Consider the following 17,963-nt stretch of genomic DNA (forward strand, 5'->3'; position numbering starts at 1 on the left):
TTTATTGATAAACTAAAGTGATTTTATTAAGTATAAAAAGTAGGATTTAAGTTTCAAGTAATAACAGAACAAAGTGAGTCACAAAGCAAAAGCAAGTCCACTATATTAAGAAACTGATTACAGTTAATATCTCACCCTCAGAGATGTTCCAATAAGCTTCTTTCACAGACTAGAGTCCTTCCTAGTCTGGGCCTAGTCCTTTCCCCGGTAGAGTCTTTGTTAGATCCAGCACACATCTCAGGTGGTAAGCAGGGGTTTTCTATTGACTGGCAGCCCCCTTTCTCCTGTTCCACCCTATAGTGATGCGGCGACTCACTGGTGCAGCGGTTCCTGCTGGTTGTCCAGGAAATTAGCTTTTCCAGCTCCAGAGCGCCCTCTGCTGGCCGATGTCCTGCTTGCCGCTGGTCTCCATGTCCCTCCCAGACCTCGGTGCCCTTTACTCAGGGGTTCTGCCCACCGCAGCAACCCCCCAATCTGGGACTCCCCACCCCAGGAAACCCCACCCTCTATCCCTCGCCTCAGTCCATCGCCACTGCCAGTCATCACCTAGCCCCCGTTCCCTGGGGCAAACTGCAGTGTAAGTGCCACTCATCACCCACAAGGGGGGTTTGGACCTGCTGCCTCTGCCTATCCTTGGGCTGCCCCTCTGCAACCCCAGTACCCTTTCCTGCCTTTAACAAGGCCTACAGCCTGGGGGGGGTTTCCAGGCTGGAGCTCCCACAGTTCTTCTAGCCTTCCCCCAGCCCTGCTCCACTTTAGGTACTCCGTTCAGCTCCCAGCAGCCAGGTCCTTCTCTCTCTATGGCCTGAGAGAGAGAGAGACTCTTTGTCGGAGCTCCTGGCCCACTGCACTCTTATAAGGACCAGCTGGGCCCTGACTGGGGCATGGCCCCAGCTGTGGCTGTTTCCCCTTTCAGCTCAGGCTTGCTGCTTACCCCAGCAGCAGCCCTCTCGCAGTGTCAGCCCTTTCCCCGGGCTGGTTTAACCTCTACAGGGCCGGAGTGGGGTGACTACCCCTCTACACACACCCTTTTATAGCTTTAGAACAAGGCGGGAATCTTTTGTCTGTGCTTGGTCCCCACCCCCGCCTCAACAGTGGAAAAGTACAAGGGCTAAGCTGGATTCCAGTATCATGTGACATGGTCATATGTCACTGTAAGACCCCTAGTTTCCATTCTTCCTGGGTTGGCCAACACAGACACAGGAATGCTTGCAGATAAATAAACCATTTACAACTAATTGTCCTACTCAATGGGAGCCATCAAGTTCCTAATGCCCCATTGACAGCGCTCACTGGTGTGACTACAACAGTGATACAAGTTTATATCTTATTCTCCTAACTCCACATATAGAAATAATACATGCAAACAAATATGATGAACACACTTAGTAGATTACAAGCTTCCTAAGGACACCATACAAGGGACCATTTGCATAAAGCATATTCCATTTACATCATATTCACAGTCATAAGCATATTTCCATAAAACATATGGAGTGCAACGTCACACACCCCACCCTGTACCTCAGGGATTTTGGCCTTATCCATTACCCCCCATCCCCTGCACCTCCCCTTTGCCAGGGATGGTCCATGTGGCTCCAGTCTGTGGTGATGGCCATTACCCAGCTGTCTCCATGTCTGGTCACTCAGTGGCATCCAGGAGAGAAGGTGCTGTGGACGAGGAGGCTCCTGCTGGCTTAGTGGTGGCTGGAGCAGAGTTGACTGTCTCTGGCTGTGTCTGTGCCGGATGATACGGCCCCTTCTGGGCCCCTGCAGGGGAAGCACAAGCAACAATTGACTCATCTGGAGACCTTGGTGCCTATGTGTGTGTGGGAACAATGGGGATCACAGCTGGGGGGCATCGTCCCACAGCCACTCCCCCTTTATGCAGCCAGGGCTCAGCATGGAGCCCCTGGGATCTCATGCTAAGCGTGGCCAGGCTGGCTTGGTGTGTGTCTGGGAGACCAAGCACTGCAGGGTGGGGGCTCAGTAGGGAGCGCTCTCCCGCACCAGTCAGTGCTGACCGCATTACCCCAGTGTGTCTCTAGGGAACGCTGTGCTGCAGGGCAGGAGCTGTGCTGCAGGGAAGGGGGTCATCACTCACCTGGCCTCCTCCTTAGGTACCAGCCCAGGGCCCCGATTCCCAGCACCGCAAGGATGCAGACAGGAACAATCACCAGGATACCAGGTTGGCCTGTGGCCTGGGAATCTGTAAATGTCCCGAGACAAACTGAGCCATGGGCCGGCCAAAGCCCTTTTGCCTCTCACTGCCCCTGCACCTGCCTGATATCTCTGGGCTAGTGCCTCCATCACCTGGTTGAACTGGCCCTCCCAGCCACCCATCCCCCTTGTGTCTGCCCTGCATCTAGACAGCTCCTTCTCTGCCTTCCCCTCCCAGTCTGTGAGCCCCCCTCTCTCATTTCCCCTCCCCTCTGTGCCCCACTAGAACCCCTTCTCTGCATACCCCTCATTATTTGCCAGCTGCCCAAAACCCCCCTGTGCTTTCCCCTCACCTCTAAGCCCCGCATTGTGCTCCTCTGCCTGCCCCTCCCTTTTTAACCCCTCAAAACACTTCTTTACCTACCCCTAACCCTAGTACCTCTCTCTGCCTACCCATAGCCTGGTACCCCCCAAAATGGTCCCTCTGCTCTTCCCAACTCCCTTCTCCCCATCCCTTGTTTCCATCTCCTCCTTCAGTAGGAGTGGCCCCATTCCTAGCTTCTCCCCACTGCTCCCCCAGTTCTGCCCCCCCAGTACTCACCCAAGGTCACCCTCAGAGGGGTATCCCCCAGGCTGCTGTGTCTCACCACACACACATGCTCTGCAGGGCCGACCGCCTCCTGCCCCAGCTCGATGGACACCTGGATCTGGAAGGTGGGGTCCCCATTTGGCCGGATCCCGCTGGTCAGCTGCTCCCCCAGGGCCACCTGACCCCCCCGCTCCCAGGTCACCTCGATGTCACGGGGATAGAACCCCGTCACGTGGCAGATGAGGCGGCGCAGCCGGTCCTGGGTCCCTGAGACGAAGGCCACATGCACTGAGGGCTGGGCTGGGGGGAAGGCGAGGAAGGGATATTAGTCACAGGGAATGGGATAGCAGGGGGCTGCAGGTCGAGACTGAGGGGCATTGGCAGAGCTATCACCTGTCTTCTGAGTGGTGAATGGCACAGACCTCTCCATCCAGAACCTGCATTGCTGCAGTGGGAGGTGGTTCAGCACAGCAGAAGTCTCTCCTTCACGGTTCCAGCGCTCCGCCACTTGCCAGGCTGCCGGGTGCACCGAAAACCAGCGGTTCTGGTCGGTCTGATGCTGCAGCATGTCCTCCCCATTGAGGGAATATCTGGTGACAGCTCGGACAGCACCGGTGGCATCGTCCAGCTCACAGGTCTTCAAGACCTGCATGTAGTAGGGCTCTGGGTGAAGAATGGGTGTGTGATCAACTGAGTATGCAGCTACCACCAGGGGCCAGAGTGGGGGAGAAATTTCCCCATGCATAGAATTCAGGATTCCTGATTCCCATCACTCCCCACCCTGCAATCCACCAGACCCCACTCGTCTCCCAGAGCTGGGAATAGAACTGAGAAGTCCTGGATCCCAGCCTCCCTCCCTGACTCTAACCACTATGTATCAGGAAAGTCACTCCCCTCTTGTGTCCCCTCCCTCAGTTCCCTCCCACCTCCTTTGAGCTGCCCAACTGTTCCCTTTCTGAGCCAAGCTCAGTTCTGAGGGAAGGGAACTCACCCGCCTTTGGGGCGCTGGCGTTCATCTCCCGCACCAGGCCCTGGTACTCAGTCTCCACCCAGAAGTCCCAGGCCAGGCACCCAGCCCTGCGTGCATTCCAGAACTGCTGGCTTTCCTGGTTCCCTGGGCTGTACCCATTGCGGGGAGCTTGCCTGCGCGTGTTGCTGTCATAGACTGAGAGCACCAGGTCATTCACCCTCATCACTTGCAGTCGCTTAGGCAGACCAGAGGCCACCTGAGGGGAGATGAGCTGGAGATAGGAGATATGGTGAACCCCTGTAGGAAAGAGAGAGACCGGGATGGGAATGGGACCTAGGCATGTAGGACTCCAACCCAAGGGGACCCTACAGCACCCAGCCCTGGGGGGAAAATGACTGGGATGGGAAATAGGACTGAGGCATCCAGCAGAACAGGGGTTCACTTACCAGCCAGGGTGATAGAGCAGAGAGACAGGAGCCAGAAGGAGACCAAGGCAGGATTGGGCCAAGGAGCCATCACCCTGGAGGGGATGGGACTGCAGCTCCACAGGGTGGTGTCTGGGGCCAGGACCCAGAGAGCTGGAGAGGGCACGGCCGCCCCTCCCTATGCTGAGCTCTCTGCTGCTCTGACAGGAAACACGAGAGCAGAAATCCAGACCCACAAGATGAGCAAACTTCAAGAGAGACAAATCAACCGTCCATTCCCCGCACTGCTCGCTGCGTCACAGGAAGCCTCGCTCTCCAACAAGACCATAAAGCTTGAATAACTCCTATTGTTTGTTCGTAGTTGTCTCTGTTATAACGTGTTTACTTTATGGGGAGGTTTTCTGTGAGCACAGCAACAGAGTGGTCAGGTGAGCTAACCCACAGCAGTTGAAATGGGTAGGGACTATCCAGAGACAAAAGACTTGTGGGTGGTGTGGCTAAGTGTAAAAGGCTGGAATGTCACGCTGTTCAGGCTGCTGGAGCTGTGCCAACTGCTCAGTTCTTCTATCCCGGAAGCTCCAGTGTTATCAACACTGCCAGCAGTCCCGTATTACAAGGGACGTCCCTTATTTAAATAGAAAATTGCCTGTCCCATACTCAATCAGTAGGGGGTGCCGTTTCTCCTATATTTCAACAGCAGAGGGTCAGTACACATGGGTGCATCTTTCCACACTGCTCCGGACCCTGGCCCTTCAGTGCTGTACAGGGAAAGCAGACTGGACTATGCTAAAGCCCTGAGCGCAGCCCCATCTGTTTTCCCTATGCAAGCTCTGCCTGGCAACACAAGTGGACGGAACTGTGTGCCCTGGGGCTGCGCTGAAGGGCCGGGTCGGGAAGAGGCTCTGTCTGGCAGGGGCGTCAGAACTCCCAGAGTGTAGCCTCCCTGCTCACAGCGTCTCTGCCTACGTCCCCAGCAGAGGAGCATAACTGCTGGTTGATGGCTGCTGCAGCTGCAGCCTGGGGGAGCGAGACGGGCAGGGAGCCTGGTTTTGGCAGCCAAGACCACCGTCAGTGCTGCAAAAAGCAGCAAGAAACAGCCCTGGCAAATGTAGGTGAGTCCTGCTTGGTATTATTATTAATAATAATGATAATGATATTGGGAGGAGGGATGGGGTGGGGGTATTAAGAAAACCGTCCCTTATTTTTGAAAAACAATGTTGGCAACCCTAATAGCTCATAAAAAAAGACCACAGGCACAGTTCAGTGACAAAGGCACATAGCCAGGTGTATTGCCTTCCAGGCACAGTCCTAACGCCCTGGCTCCGTGGTGACAGGTAAACTAACACGAGTGCCCAGTGACAAGGAGCAGTTCATTCAGCAGTGGGAATCTCTGTTGTCCCCAAGGCCACACAAAGGGGTAAGTTGAGGTACCCCTATTTTTATAGACTGAGACAAACAACTTACGTACCACCTTATGTGCTGCATGACACCTGCTTGTTACTTCCCCTTGTTTCTGATATCTTTGACAAAACATCCCTACACATTGTTCCATCAAACCATCTTCTCTTTTACTAGTTTGGGGTGTATTTCTACTAGCCTTCTGAAATGTAGTTACATAAATATCTAGTGTATTATTGTTTTGCCAATTATATTATATTACTCTGGTTCACAGCCTTTGGTTCAGGCCTCAGGCCCTGCTCCAGGCCCCATGCTTCAAGTTTTCTCTCTCTCTACTGTATTTGGATGTGGAGGGTGTGGATGAGGGGCACAGGTATAGGGAGAAAGGTTGTGGCTGTGGATGGAGTGTGGGTTGCAAATGAGAACAGGTGGCTGGCAAGCCTTCCATTGGTTGTTTGTGAAAAGTCTGTATTTTATTAGCTGATGTCAAGGCAGACGAATGCAGTGTTTACAAAGGCATGCAGCATGGAGGTCTGAAGCTGACCTCTGTGGGATAAGAAATACGTGCACTGCCAGGAGGTGGATTCTGTCCAATTCCTGGATCTCGAGGTACCATAAGGGTTCCGGCGGTGCAGTGCTTGGCGGGGGGCCGGCGCGGGGCCCGGCGCTTGGGGGGGGTTCCGGTGGCGTGGCGCTCGGCGGCAGGGGGGGCTCGGCGGGGCGGCGCTTTTTATTGCTGCTTGGGGCAGCAAAAAAGTTCGAGCCGGCCCTGGCTGTGGGGAAGCAGGGGGCGCAGCCGCGCCCCCCGAGCACATTTTCCAAAAGCTGCGCCTTTCCAGGCAGCCAGTTCTAGGCTCCAGACTCAAAGTCCGGAACTGGGTTTTGCATGTGGCTGCTGGCTGGCTCTGGGCCCTGCACCGTTCTCCCCCTATCCCCAGCTCTGCTCTCTCGCTCCAGGGCTGCAGGCAGCTGGTTGCCTGGCTCCCCGGGGATGAGGAGGCGGCGCCCACCCACCCGCAGCTGCCCGGCTCCCTAAGCCGGGGTGGCCTCTGCCGGGAGGGGAAGGGGCGGCAGCGCAGCCCCCCAGCACGGCGGGGGGCTGAGGAGCAGCAGCCCCTGGTCCCCGGCAGCCCCATGCAGAGCTAAGCGGCCGCACGGCAGGGAAGGGGGCTCTGAAGCCCAGCTGGTGCTGGTAGAGAAGGAAGGAAAAGGGGGGGGGATGTTTTTTCTCATGGTCTCTCTTCAGCGGAGGGGGCTGAGAGAGCGGCAGAACCAGGAGGCAAAGAAGTGATATGTGAAAATAGAGTACTAGGTTAGTCATGCCCATTTTGAGCAAAATGCCTGGATTTTGGAAAGCAAATATTTATTTTTTTCTACCATACATCATTATATATAATGCATAATTGATGTGAGGACAAAATTTAATGATTATCCGACATTGTCTCACTACATCATTTTTATAGCACAGAAATTTAGAAGTCACCTATGGGTTTGGAGATTTTGCCTATTACATGTTTTAGATCCGAGTGTATTTTAAGGATGAAGTTATATGTCTTTCAACAAGTAGGTTAAAAACAGGAGTCTTAATAGAACCTTAATTAGAGAGTGGAAATACTGGGCCCTAATCCTACAGTGAGAACCGTTTAGATCCCAAGGTGCACATACTTCTCATGGCAAGATTGGGGTAGTAAAGGGAAACCTTTTAGCTATAAAGAGACCAGTTTGAAATTCAGTCACAATGCATTTGTTATTATTCATTATTTCTATTAAGATAGCACCTAGAAGGCCCAGCCTTGATTAGTGTCCCATTGTGCTAGGCATTGTACAAAACCTCAGTAAGATACAGTCTCTGACCTGCATGTTTATAGTCTAAATAGACGTGTCAGATAAAGAAAGGAAAGGAGGGGAAGTTACTTGCCCATGGTCAAACAGTAGGTCAGTGGCAGAACTGGGAACAGGATCTAGATCTTATCCATTGGCCTATACTGCCTTTTAGCACAGAAATGTAGGGCTATTCCCTCTATGTATTTAATAATGGGAAAATGTTGTTATAAGATTATTACAGCAGCCACAAGAGTGCTAGAACAATTTATATAGTGAGGGTGCTGAGAGACATTGAGCGCCCTCCTGTACTTACCCCCCCACACACACACAGTGCTGCGCCCGGGGCTGTGAAACTGTTCTTAGTGCAGCTTGTGAAGGAAGGAGGGGTAAATGTGCTTTAAGGTGCCAGTTATGTCTCCTCAGTCTCACTGCTGACTAGCTGCAGACCCAGTGCTCAGAATTAAGCAGTGTTCTCAGGGCTACTGTACTCTATACTAGTTTTCAATTGCCTGCTAAATGCTTCAGCCATGTCACCTTGTCACTTAGCTATCTCCTGAATAGTGGTGACTGGGAATGGGCGGGGCAGGGGGGAGTGTAGCAGATGTCAATTTGAGGTGAATAGTCTCTTGGCCAGATTCTACACAATTTATGGTGCTTTGTGCTATGGACTGGAGCAAAGTGGCTGGTGAATATCAGTTGTGGGTACAGGAGGGTTTCATTGCATCTTCTCTTGGCCCCAGCTACTGTTCTCCCTTCTTGTTGCATTGATAGTGGGTGGGTGTGTCTCACCTTTTTTTAAAAAATCATATATGCTAGGGACAGTCTTGTCCTCTTCTCCTCTCCTGATGTCAGTGGAGATGCAGGCAGTGCAAAATGTACAGTCATATAGTATCTCACATGCAAAGCTGCATTTCACTGATCTGAGGTTTGAAGAACAATGTGGAACTAGCTATTTTACGGGATGTCTAGATTTCATTCCTGTAGTAACAGAGCTGGTGATAGGAAAGCAGGAAGAGGTTTGTTTTTTGTTGGTTGGGGGGTGTGTGTGTGCACAGCTTAAATTGGTTAAAAACCCTAACTTTCAATACTCAGTGTTTCAAAAATGTTAGACTGCCAACCTGTGTCATAGAGATGTCTTTTGTTTAAGTACAAATAAATATGTACAACAAATTTAAAAGTATGTAATTAGTAATTTGATATGTCGGGTGGCGCCTTTTTTTATGTGTTCGCTCCCCCTGATGTTAGAACCTGGTTACGCCTCTGTCACTGCTGCACTCTACTCCGCCAGCCACCCTGCCGGCCACTCACCACTTCGCCAGCTACACTGCTGGTCCCTCGCCACCCTGACAGCCGCCCTGACGGCTACTCACTACTCTGCTCTGCACCCTCTGGGATGTATTGATGTCCCACCATGTAACACAGCTCTCAGTTATTTCAGCTGTTAGTCGGGGAGTCTCATGGCTAGTGCACACTGGGAAGTCTTTTGCATCAGAGACACTGTCCCAAAGCCGGCCTAATGCTTAGGTCTGGTTACCAGTGATTTCAGCTCTATTGGTCTGCAACAAGACTCTTCATTGAGTCTCAATCAGCTCTGTTATTACACAGTGGAAACAGGAAGGGTCAAATGATGTCTAGGACCCCTAGGGAGTGCCCACACCACCAGGTACAAGTACTTGTCCCCACCCTCTCTCAACTCCCCTGGGCTTTGGTATCCATGTCCCCTGCCTAGTGAGTGAAGATTTGTTGTGATGGAGTCCCCCTGGTGCAACCTGGATTGTAGGACTGCTGAGCCCTCCAAATCCAACCACCTGGGCTGCCTATCACACTGTAATGCTGATGTCAAGCTACAAACCTCTGGCAAGCACTGCACTTATACAGCCATCCATGGGCAGGGACATGCCCAACTGAGTTACATGAATGATCTCCCTGCCACTCATGAACCATTAATAGAGAGGCTCCAGCCAGTTTCCCCCAGCTCACCAATCTTGCACCCCAGAGCTGTATTATCTGAAACTGGTCAGAAGCCTGGCCAGGGTAAGTTCATTACCTAGTTCACCACTTCATCAAAGGAAGTGGACATGCACCAGCCGTTGTAACCTGAGCTGAAATTTCCCCAGGCAATTCAACCAAAACACACTGTTTAGGTAAAACATAAAACAGATTTATTAACTACAGAAAGATAAACTTGAAGTGATTATAAGTAGCAAGCATAGAGATCAAAGTTGATAATCTAAGAAACAAAAATAAAGTTGCAGTCTAATTCTAATTGAAACAGACTAAGCAAGATTTGAATCAAGCAGTGTTTCACCCTGACAGATAGTACGGGCAGGTTACAGTTCCTCAGTACATAGACTAGGACTCTTCCACCCTGGGATGAAACTTCCCACTTCAAAGACTTTGTGTTCCAGACATGCTTCCTGGTGTTGAGATGGGAATGGAGGGGGGAGAGGTTTTCTCTGCATCTAGAGACAAGGCTATGGAGCTTGCTGGATCAAGTGAGCGATTTTTTTTATATTATCAGCAGCCAATCTTCCTTTAATAAAAGCAGCCTCATATGTGTGTACAATTGATGGGATGGTGATGTTTAATTGTGTTGCTAAATTTTCTGCAATTATATTTCAATCTGTGTTCAACAGCAATATGGGGCGGAAGTTGCCACAGTTGAAACCATCTTTGTTCCTCTTTAATATTCACGTAATTAAAGCAGTTCTCATGTCATGAGACATGGTTCCTTTTCGGAAAGTTTCAGTGAAAACGTTTCTACCAGTAAAGAGTAACAGCAAAGTGAGGGGCACAAAAATAGAAATGTTAAGAACATGAAGCCTTAAGATGGCTCTGTGTGATCAGGCAATCACTTTGATGGGGGTACATGGAAAAACTATAAGCACATAATAAACCGTTACATGTTGTGTGGAAATGGATATGGCTACCATGATTTTATGGTACATAAGGGGTAAGGGCTGCACTATGGAGGTAAGATGCATTCCCATGAAACACGCAGTGTTTATTGCAAATGGACAAAACAACTGACAATAAGACATGCTATTTAATTAAAATCCCATAGAGGCTCCAACAAGGAGCCACAATAGGTTTCATTTTCTTTTTCACATGGCTGTGTGCTTCGGATGCAAAAACCTACCCAGCACCAAGACACATCAGTGAATATAAGAATGGAGCTTAACCATTAACACTCTCATCCAAAAGTTCTGTTTAGTCATGATGTAAAGTAATCGCTATTAGTAAGTAAAAACCCACATGGCAATGTTTTGTAAATGGAAAAAGAATAATTGCATTAAACCTAAGCAATTATATAAAACATTGCAAAGCCCTAGATTAAAAACAAATCCAACAAGTATCGTAGGGTTACATCTATTGAAATTATTGTTGAGTAATATTTAGTTTATTAATATGCGAAGTGTTACATTTCACCAGTCTGTAGTCAGTGGCGTTTCGTCAGAAATGGTTACAAACCATTGACAGACGTTATGGACAAAAAAGGAAACTTAAATGCATGAGCCTGCCAAGGTGAGGCAGCAATGAAACCAAAGGCAGCTTGGTGGAATTGGAAGGGGATTCAAGAGGGACTGGTGTGTTGCTCTGAAAGCAAACTGACAGAGAGCTGCTGTGGGAACATGACCAAGCATTTCAACAGAAGCTAGCAGCAGAATTACTTGATCCATTTCATAAGCCAGTCTTTCAGCCAGAATTAACATCAAAAGTCCCAATTATGTGTTAGTATATAGGCCTGTTTGATAGCCTGAGATAGAATTTTGGGTTTGACTTTTTGATACTTTGATACTTTATACTAATATGTGTGAAGAACAAAAGACAAAGACACTGTGTGTTACATCTGCCCACAAGCAGATGGGGTGAAAAGAGATAAGAGATGGAACTTTAGTTACAGGGTAGGTGGGAGTGTTATTATGAGCATACACTGGAAGGCTGCCTGGCTCTTTTCTTAAGCCAAGGTAAAGCAACAAGTTAAGAGGGCAAGGGGGATGGGGGTCAGGCATAAAAATACTAAAAGCCAAAGCCTGGCCTCACTTTTTACCCCTCCCATGGGATACAAAAGAGGTGGGATGAAGACCCCAGACCCACAGCCCCCAAAATGAAACATGACCATAAGTTGTAAGGGGTGTCACTAGGGGCGTGCACTGCAGGTATATTTGGACCTGCTAAGAAGGAGGACGTGGGAATAGGAAATGGGAATGGGGGAGGGGGACACAGGTAAGGCTCTGCAGTGTCAGAGCTGGGAACAGAACCCTGGGAAACAGACTCTGCTGGCGTGTAGATCTATGGATCTGCTTGCTTGGGACTAACCCCAATAAACATCACATTGCCTGCACTTTGGACTTCTGGTCTTCTGCTTTGTGTCTGCATGACAAGAACCAGGGGAGAGGGTGAAGGGAAAGCCTTCTAGCATTATGAAAGGCAGCAAAAAAATTAATAAAGAGCTTTTAACTATATGTACCATGCCCTATCCACCCAGTTACCTCCATTAGTGACAATCCCCTGGGTTTTGATGTACAGGCCTAGATTCTTCTGGATCCCACCTCCAACTCACCAGGGTGTAACTTCCTTATTTTCTTCCCATATGAATTTATATGGCCATGCCTCCACCCCCCTCGCTCCTTCCTGGCAGGGTCACCAGGGCAGCTTGGGAGGAAAATTCGAACCACAGGATAAACCCTATTTACTATATAGTTGAAGACTCCCCAGAAATAGCACAGACACATACAATATATCCAATATAGTAATTATATTAAACAGGAGGAGAATGACTGAGAGACCGCCTGGGTGAGGACAAAGAATGGAAACTGGGGTTGCTTTTAGGGGGCCTGGGATCTATGGGGTACAGGGATGATTGGAGGGTGGGGAACAGCACAGGACGAACGTTCAGTAGAGGTACATCTCATCCCACTCTATAACCTCAGGGATATTGGCCTTATCCATGACCCCCCAGTGCCTCCTCTTTGCCAGAGATGGTCCATATGGCTCCCTCCAGGGCAGGGGAGGGATAACTCAGTGGTTTGAGTGTTGGCCTGCTAAACCCAGGGTTGTGAGTTCAATCCTTGAGGGGGCCACCTAGGGATCTGGGGCAAAATCAGTACTTGGTCCTGCTAGTGAAGGCAGGGGGCTGCACTCAATGACCTTTCGGGGTCCCTGCCAGCTCTATGAGATAGGTATATCTCCATATATTTAGCTGATAGCCCTGGCGCAGCCAGCTTCGCATCTGGTCACTTGGTGGCATCCAGGAGAGAAAATGTCGTGGAAAAGGTGCCTCCTGCTGGCTTAGCCGTGGCTTGAGCAGAGTCAATGGTCCATGGCTGTGTCTGCGCCGGGTGATATGGCCCCTTACGGGCCCCTGCAGGGGAAGCCCAACCAGGAGTTTACTCATCTGGAGACCCTGCCACCTGGGATTCGCTCCTGCCCCTTGGAGCAAGGGTGCTTGTGGATAGGGGTATGATCTGGTATACAAAACCCATGCTGGGATCGAAGGGGTCTGGTTGCAAGGAGCAGACCTACCCTGCAGCCTCCTGCAAAGGAGTCAGAAATACCTCCTGGGGGGCAGGGACACTATTCACTAGACCACCCAGCCCAACCAAGGACCCTACTATGGGGGCAATGGGAATTACATTGATGGTGGCTTCCCACAGCCATGACCCTTATATCCAGCTAGGCCTCAGCACAGAGCCCCTGGGATCACATGGTAAGCAGGGCTAGGCTGGCTTGACTTGACTGGGAGACCAAGTGCTGCGGGGTAGGAGCTCAGTCCTAGGGAGCACTCTGCTGCAGTGGGTGGGGAGGGGGCTCAGAGAGGCACTGGGGGCATCACTCACCTTGCCTCCTTCTCAGGTACCAGCCCAGGGCCCCAATGCCCAGCACAGTGAGGATGCAGCCAGTAACAATCAATGAGACACGAGCTTGGCCCATGGCCTGGGAATCTGGAAATGCCCCAAGACACACTGAGCCATGGGTCCCCCAAAATCCCTTCCACCCTTCCCCTCCCTGGAGCCTGCCCACCGACTCCATGCCCGAGAATCCTAAACTAGCAACCTCCCTTTCCCAGCCAGTCTGGCCATCTCAGCCACCCATCCCCTATGTGGCTATCCTGCAGCTAGAAACCTCATTTACTGTCTCCCCTAGCTCTCTGTGAGCCCCCCCTTATCCCCTCTCTGGTTTTCCCTCCCCTCTGAGCCCCCCAAAACATGTGTCCCCTTCCCCCTAAGACCTCTCTCTAACTATCCCCTGGTGACCCCCAAAACTCCAGCTCTGCATTTCCCACCTCCCTCATCGCCCCCGCTCCTCCACCATAGCCCTCCCCACAGTAGGAGGAACCCCATTCCAAGCCTCTTCCCACTGTTCTGCCACTCTGCCCCCCCCCGTACTTACCCCAGGTCACCCTCAGGGGGTCACTCCCCAGGGTGATATGTCTCACCACACACACATGCTCAGTGGGGCTGACCCCCTCCTGCCCCAGCTCGATGGACACCTGGATCTGGAAGGTGGGGTCTCCATTTGGCTGGATCCCACTGGTCAGCTGCTCCCCCTGGGCCACCTGGCCCCCCCGCTCCCAGGTCACCTCGATGTCGCGGGGATAGAACCCTGTCACGTGGCAGATGAGGCGTCGCGGCCGGTCCTGGGTCCCTGGGACAAGGGCCACACGCGCTGTGGGTTGGGCTGAGGGCAGGGGGAAAAAGGGTTATTAATCACAGGGAATGGGATAGCAGGGGCTGCGGGTCAGGAATTGAGGGGCATCAGCAGAGATGTCACCTGTCTTCTGAGCAGTGAATGGCGCAGAGCTTTCAATCCAGAACTTGCATCGCTGGGGTGTGAACAGTTTCATCACACCAAAAGTCTCCCCTTCGCGGTTCCAGCGCTCCGCCACTCGCCAGGCTGCTGGGTGCACCGAGAACCAGCGGTTCTGGTCGGACTGGTACCGCAGCACGTCCTCCCCATTGAGGGAATATCTGGTGATGGCTTGGGCAGCACCGGTGGCATCGTCCAGTTCACAGATCTTCAGGACCTGCATGTAGTAGGGTTCTGGGGGCAGAATGGCTGCGTGAGCAACTGGGCATGGAACTGCCACCAGGGGGCAGAGTGGGGCTGAAATTCTTTCATGCATGGAACCCAGGAGTTCTGACTTCCTGTCGCCCCCCTCCCCCCAACATGCAACCCACCAGACTCTACACTTCTCCCAGAGTTTGGGATGGTACTGAGGAGTCCTGCCCCCTACCACTCTGCTCTAACCACCAGAGCACTCCCCTCCCAAAGCTGGGACAGAACCTAGGAGTCCCAGCTCCCAACTTGCCCTGTTCTAACCACTATTCCTCTGGGAGAGCAGGAATACAACCCCAGAGTCCTGGCTCCCAGCATCCCTCCTTCCACTACATATAAGGGAAATCACTCCCCTCTGGTGTCCTCTCCCAGCTCCCTTCCACCTCCTTTGAGCCGCCCACCCTCCCTTTCCTGAGTCAAGTTGAACGCTGGGGCTGAAGGACTCACCTGTTTTGGGGGAGCTGGTGTTCATTTCACGCACCAGGGCCTGGTACTCAGTCTCCACCCAGGAGTCCCACACTGGGCACCGAGCACTGCGCATGCTCCAGAACTGGTGGCTGTTCTTGTCCCCTGGGGTGTAGCCATGGCGAGGAGCCAGCTTGCCGGTGTTGCTGTCATAGGCTGAGAGCACCAGGTCATTCATCCTCTCCACACTCAGCCGCCTGGGCAGCCCAGGGGCCGCCTGCGGGGAGATGAGCTGGAGATAGGAGAGGTGGTGAACCCCTGTAGTAAGGAGAGCAACTGCGATGGGAATGGGATCCAGACATGTGGGACACAATCCCAACGGACCCCTGCAGCACCCAGCCCCAGGGGAAAGAGACTGGGATGGGGAATGGAACCCAGGCGTTGGCAGAACAGAGGTCACTTACCAGCACAGGCAACAGAGCAGAGACACATAAGCCAGAAGGACACTGAGACAGGTTTGGCCTGAGGCGCCATCACCCTGGAGGGGACAGGGCGGCAGCTCTGCAGGTTGAGGCCTGGGGCCACTCCTCTCTGTGCTGAGCTCTCTGCTGCTCTGACAGGAAACACCAGAGGGGAAACTCAGACCCACAAGCTGAGAAAATTCAACAGAGACAAATCAACCGTCTGTTCCCCGCACTTCTTGCTGCGTCACAGGAAGCCTCGCTCCCCACCAGCACAATAGAGACTGAATAACTCCTGTTGCTTGTTCCAGTTGAATCTGTTATAACACGTGTTTACTTTATGGGGAAGTTTTCTACGAGCACAGCAGAAGAGTCATCAGGTGACCCAACCCACAGCTGTTGAAATCAATAGGGACTATCCAGAGACAGAAGACTTGTGGGTGGTGTTGTTATGTGTAGAAGGCTGGAATGTCACGCTGTTCAGGCTGCTGGAGCTGTGCCAGCTGCTCAGTTCTTCTATCCCGGAAGCTCCAGTGGTATCAACACTGCCAGCAGTCCCGTATTACAAGGGACGTCCCTTATTTAAATAGAAAATTGCCTGTCCCATACTCGATCAGTACGGGACGCCTTTTATCCTATATTTCAACAGTAGAGAGCCACTACACATGGGTCAATCTTTCCATTCATCTCCGGACCCTGGCCCTTCGGTGCTGTGCCAGGAAAGCAGATGGGGCCATGCTCAAGCCCTTGAGTGCAATCCCGTCTGCTTTCTGTGAGCAGGTTCTGTATGGCAGGACGAGTGAACAGGGCTGTGCGCCCTGGAGCTACACTGAAGGGCCAGGGTCAAGAAGGGGATCTGTCTGACAGGGGGGGTCAGTACTCCCAGGGTGTAGCATCCCCGCGCACAGAGACTCTGCCAGCGTCCCCAGCAGAGGAGCATAACTGCTGGTTGGTGGCTGCTGCAGCTGCAGCCTGGGGGAGCGAGACGGGCAGGGAGCCTGGTTCTGGCAGCCAAGACCACCGTCAGTGCTGCAAAAAGCAGCAAGAAACAGCCCTGGCAAATGTAGGTGAGTCCTGCTTGGTATTATTTGTAGATCAATCTCTGATAATTTTCATATGACTTTACATTGTGCCTCTTCATATAACCTTGTGGTGGGTCTACCCACGTGTGACCTCTGTTTTCATGGGACTTTGTATCAAAGCCTCATTTAGAAACTTTGCATTGCCCTTGGTATAATATTATAGCCCCTAAGGACAGAATAAGATAGAAGAAAAATTTCTTTTTGCTAGCAGTAGAACAAGAGCTCTCCCCCCCACACACTCTTAATCAATTGCCCTGTTGAATGAATGAGGTGTGGATGAGCAAGGCATGAAAGGCAGCACCTCCAGACAGCCTTAACTGTTGGAGAGGGGCTGGGAGCCAGACCCAAGGACAATAAAACGTGTCAAGTGGGCTCATTAAAGACAAGCAGACATACTGACGGCCTCGGGGGTTAGAAGCAAGCACCTTCTTTTGGAAACACCCTTTTTGCAGCATTGGGACAACACTCAAAAGAAAGCAGCACAAAGGACCAATGGCCACAGACACAAAGTTTGAATCTGGTCTAGATTTGCATAAGAGAAAAGCTGCTATAAAAGTGAGGTGTCTTGCAGAGGACCCCGGGTCTCGTCTTGTCAACATGGGAGCATCGATCCGGATCGGCAGAAGCCCGGCTCCACCCCCTCCCCCCATCTAACTCACCTGGCCAGTGAAGTTAAGGGGAGCAGCTAATTGGTAACAACAAGACGGAGTGTGTTTGTGTGTGTGTGTGAGTGTAAGTGTAATATATTATATGCATATAATACAGTGTTAATGAATACATGTATTACTAATAAATGTGGCGTTCTGCCTTATTCCCCCTGAAAAGATCCTGTGCAGTACTTTAAGTACAACATTTTGGTGGAGAATGCGAAAGGGGGAGCAAGCATAGAATCCACAGTTATTATAAAACTGGTGTGCACACCGCCAGCTTTAGCAAGCCTGGCACTAGAGGAAAAAGAGTATAAACTTTCAGTTAATTAACCAAACTCTGAAGGATATAGGAGTTTAGGTTTAAATTGTGTTCTAGAGGTACATACACCCTCTGCCGTAGGAAGACTGAGCTAAAGAGGAGAACTTAGTGTTTCTCACTCTGATCCGGGGAAGGATTTGTATAATTAGTGTATGAACCCTCGGTGGTAGCAGACTGAGTAATACAGAGGGAAGCTTAGCGTCTCTCCCTCTGGCCCAGAGTGGGTTAAAAACATAAGATACAGATCTTGTTCTGTTAAACCAAACTCTGAAGGATATAGGAGTTTGGGCAGTGTAGTGTGGTTTATGTTTGTTTGTTTTGTGTTTTTTGTAAGTAATATTGTGGTAATTTCACAATTTTCGGGAAAATGTTTAAGGAACGGGACCAGGAAGGGTGGGGGCTAGTTGGAAAGCCCACCCTCCTTGCTAAATTGGTAGTGGAACAAGGCTTGTGCCCATGGAAAGAAACTGTTTATTGAAAAAAGCAGGATCGGGCCCAGGCAAGCAACAGATAGAGAAACTGAAAAACAGGTTGGGTACAGAGAGTTAAAACAGCACTCTCAAATCTTACAGCAGCAGTAACATCAGGAGAAGAAACATTTAAGACCCCAGAAGGGGGCAG

The 17,963-nt window shown here is 51.2% G+C and overlaps 3 protein-coding genes across 4 annotated transcripts in view; 1 reads left to right on the forward strand and 2 right to left on the reverse strand.

The window, feature by feature from the left end:
* On the reverse strand, positions 1-4,630 carry LOC128847093 (HLA class II histocompatibility antigen, DP beta 1 chain-like). The gene is made up of 6 exons (XM_054046428.1): positions 4,166-4,630; positions 3,741-4,016; positions 3,143-3,412; positions 2,762-3,049; positions 2,105-2,209; positions 1-1,770 (listed from the first exon to the last, which is right to left on the reverse strand). Exons 1-6 carry the CDS (start codon positions 4,233-4,235, stop codon positions 1,643-1,645), a joined length of 1,137 nt encoding a protein of 378 aa, XP_053902403.1. The 5' UTR covers positions 4,236-4,630; the 3' UTR covers positions 1-1,642.
* Positions 4,631-12,105: 7,475 nt separating this feature from the next.
* Positions 12,106-15,866, reverse strand: LOC128846362 (DLA class II histocompatibility antigen, DR-1 beta chain-like). Its single transcript, XM_054045403.1, has 6 exons — positions 15,295-15,866; positions 14,873-15,148; positions 14,141-14,410; positions 13,760-14,047; positions 13,207-13,311; positions 12,106-12,731 (listed from the first exon to the last, which is right to left on the reverse strand). The coding sequence occupies exons 1-6, from the start codon at positions 15,362-15,364 to the stop codon at positions 12,604-12,606; spliced, it is 1,137 nt and encodes a 378-aa protein (XP_053901378.1). The 5' UTR covers positions 15,365-15,866; the 3' UTR covers positions 12,106-12,603.
* Positions 15,867-15,931: 65 nt separating this feature from the next.
* Positions 15,932-17,963, forward strand: part of LOC128846364 (uncharacterized) — a 77,166-nt gene continuing 75,134 nt past the window's right edge. The window contains exon 1 of one of the 2 annotated variants that reach the window (XM_054045411.1): positions 15,932-16,358. The gene's annotated coding sequence lies outside the window, so the exon portion shown is untranslated. The remainder of the gene's footprint in view (positions 16,359-17,963) is intronic. The other variant, XM_054045412.1, reaches the window with a different exon arrangement.

Source organism: Malaclemys terrapin, chromosome 12 (genome assembly GCF_027887155.1).
Source record: "Malaclemys terrapin pileata isolate rMalTer1 chromosome 12, rMalTer1.hap1, whole genome shotgun sequence".
Taxonomy (NCBI): domain Eukaryota; kingdom Metazoa; phylum Chordata; order Testudines; family Emydidae; genus Malaclemys; species Malaclemys terrapin.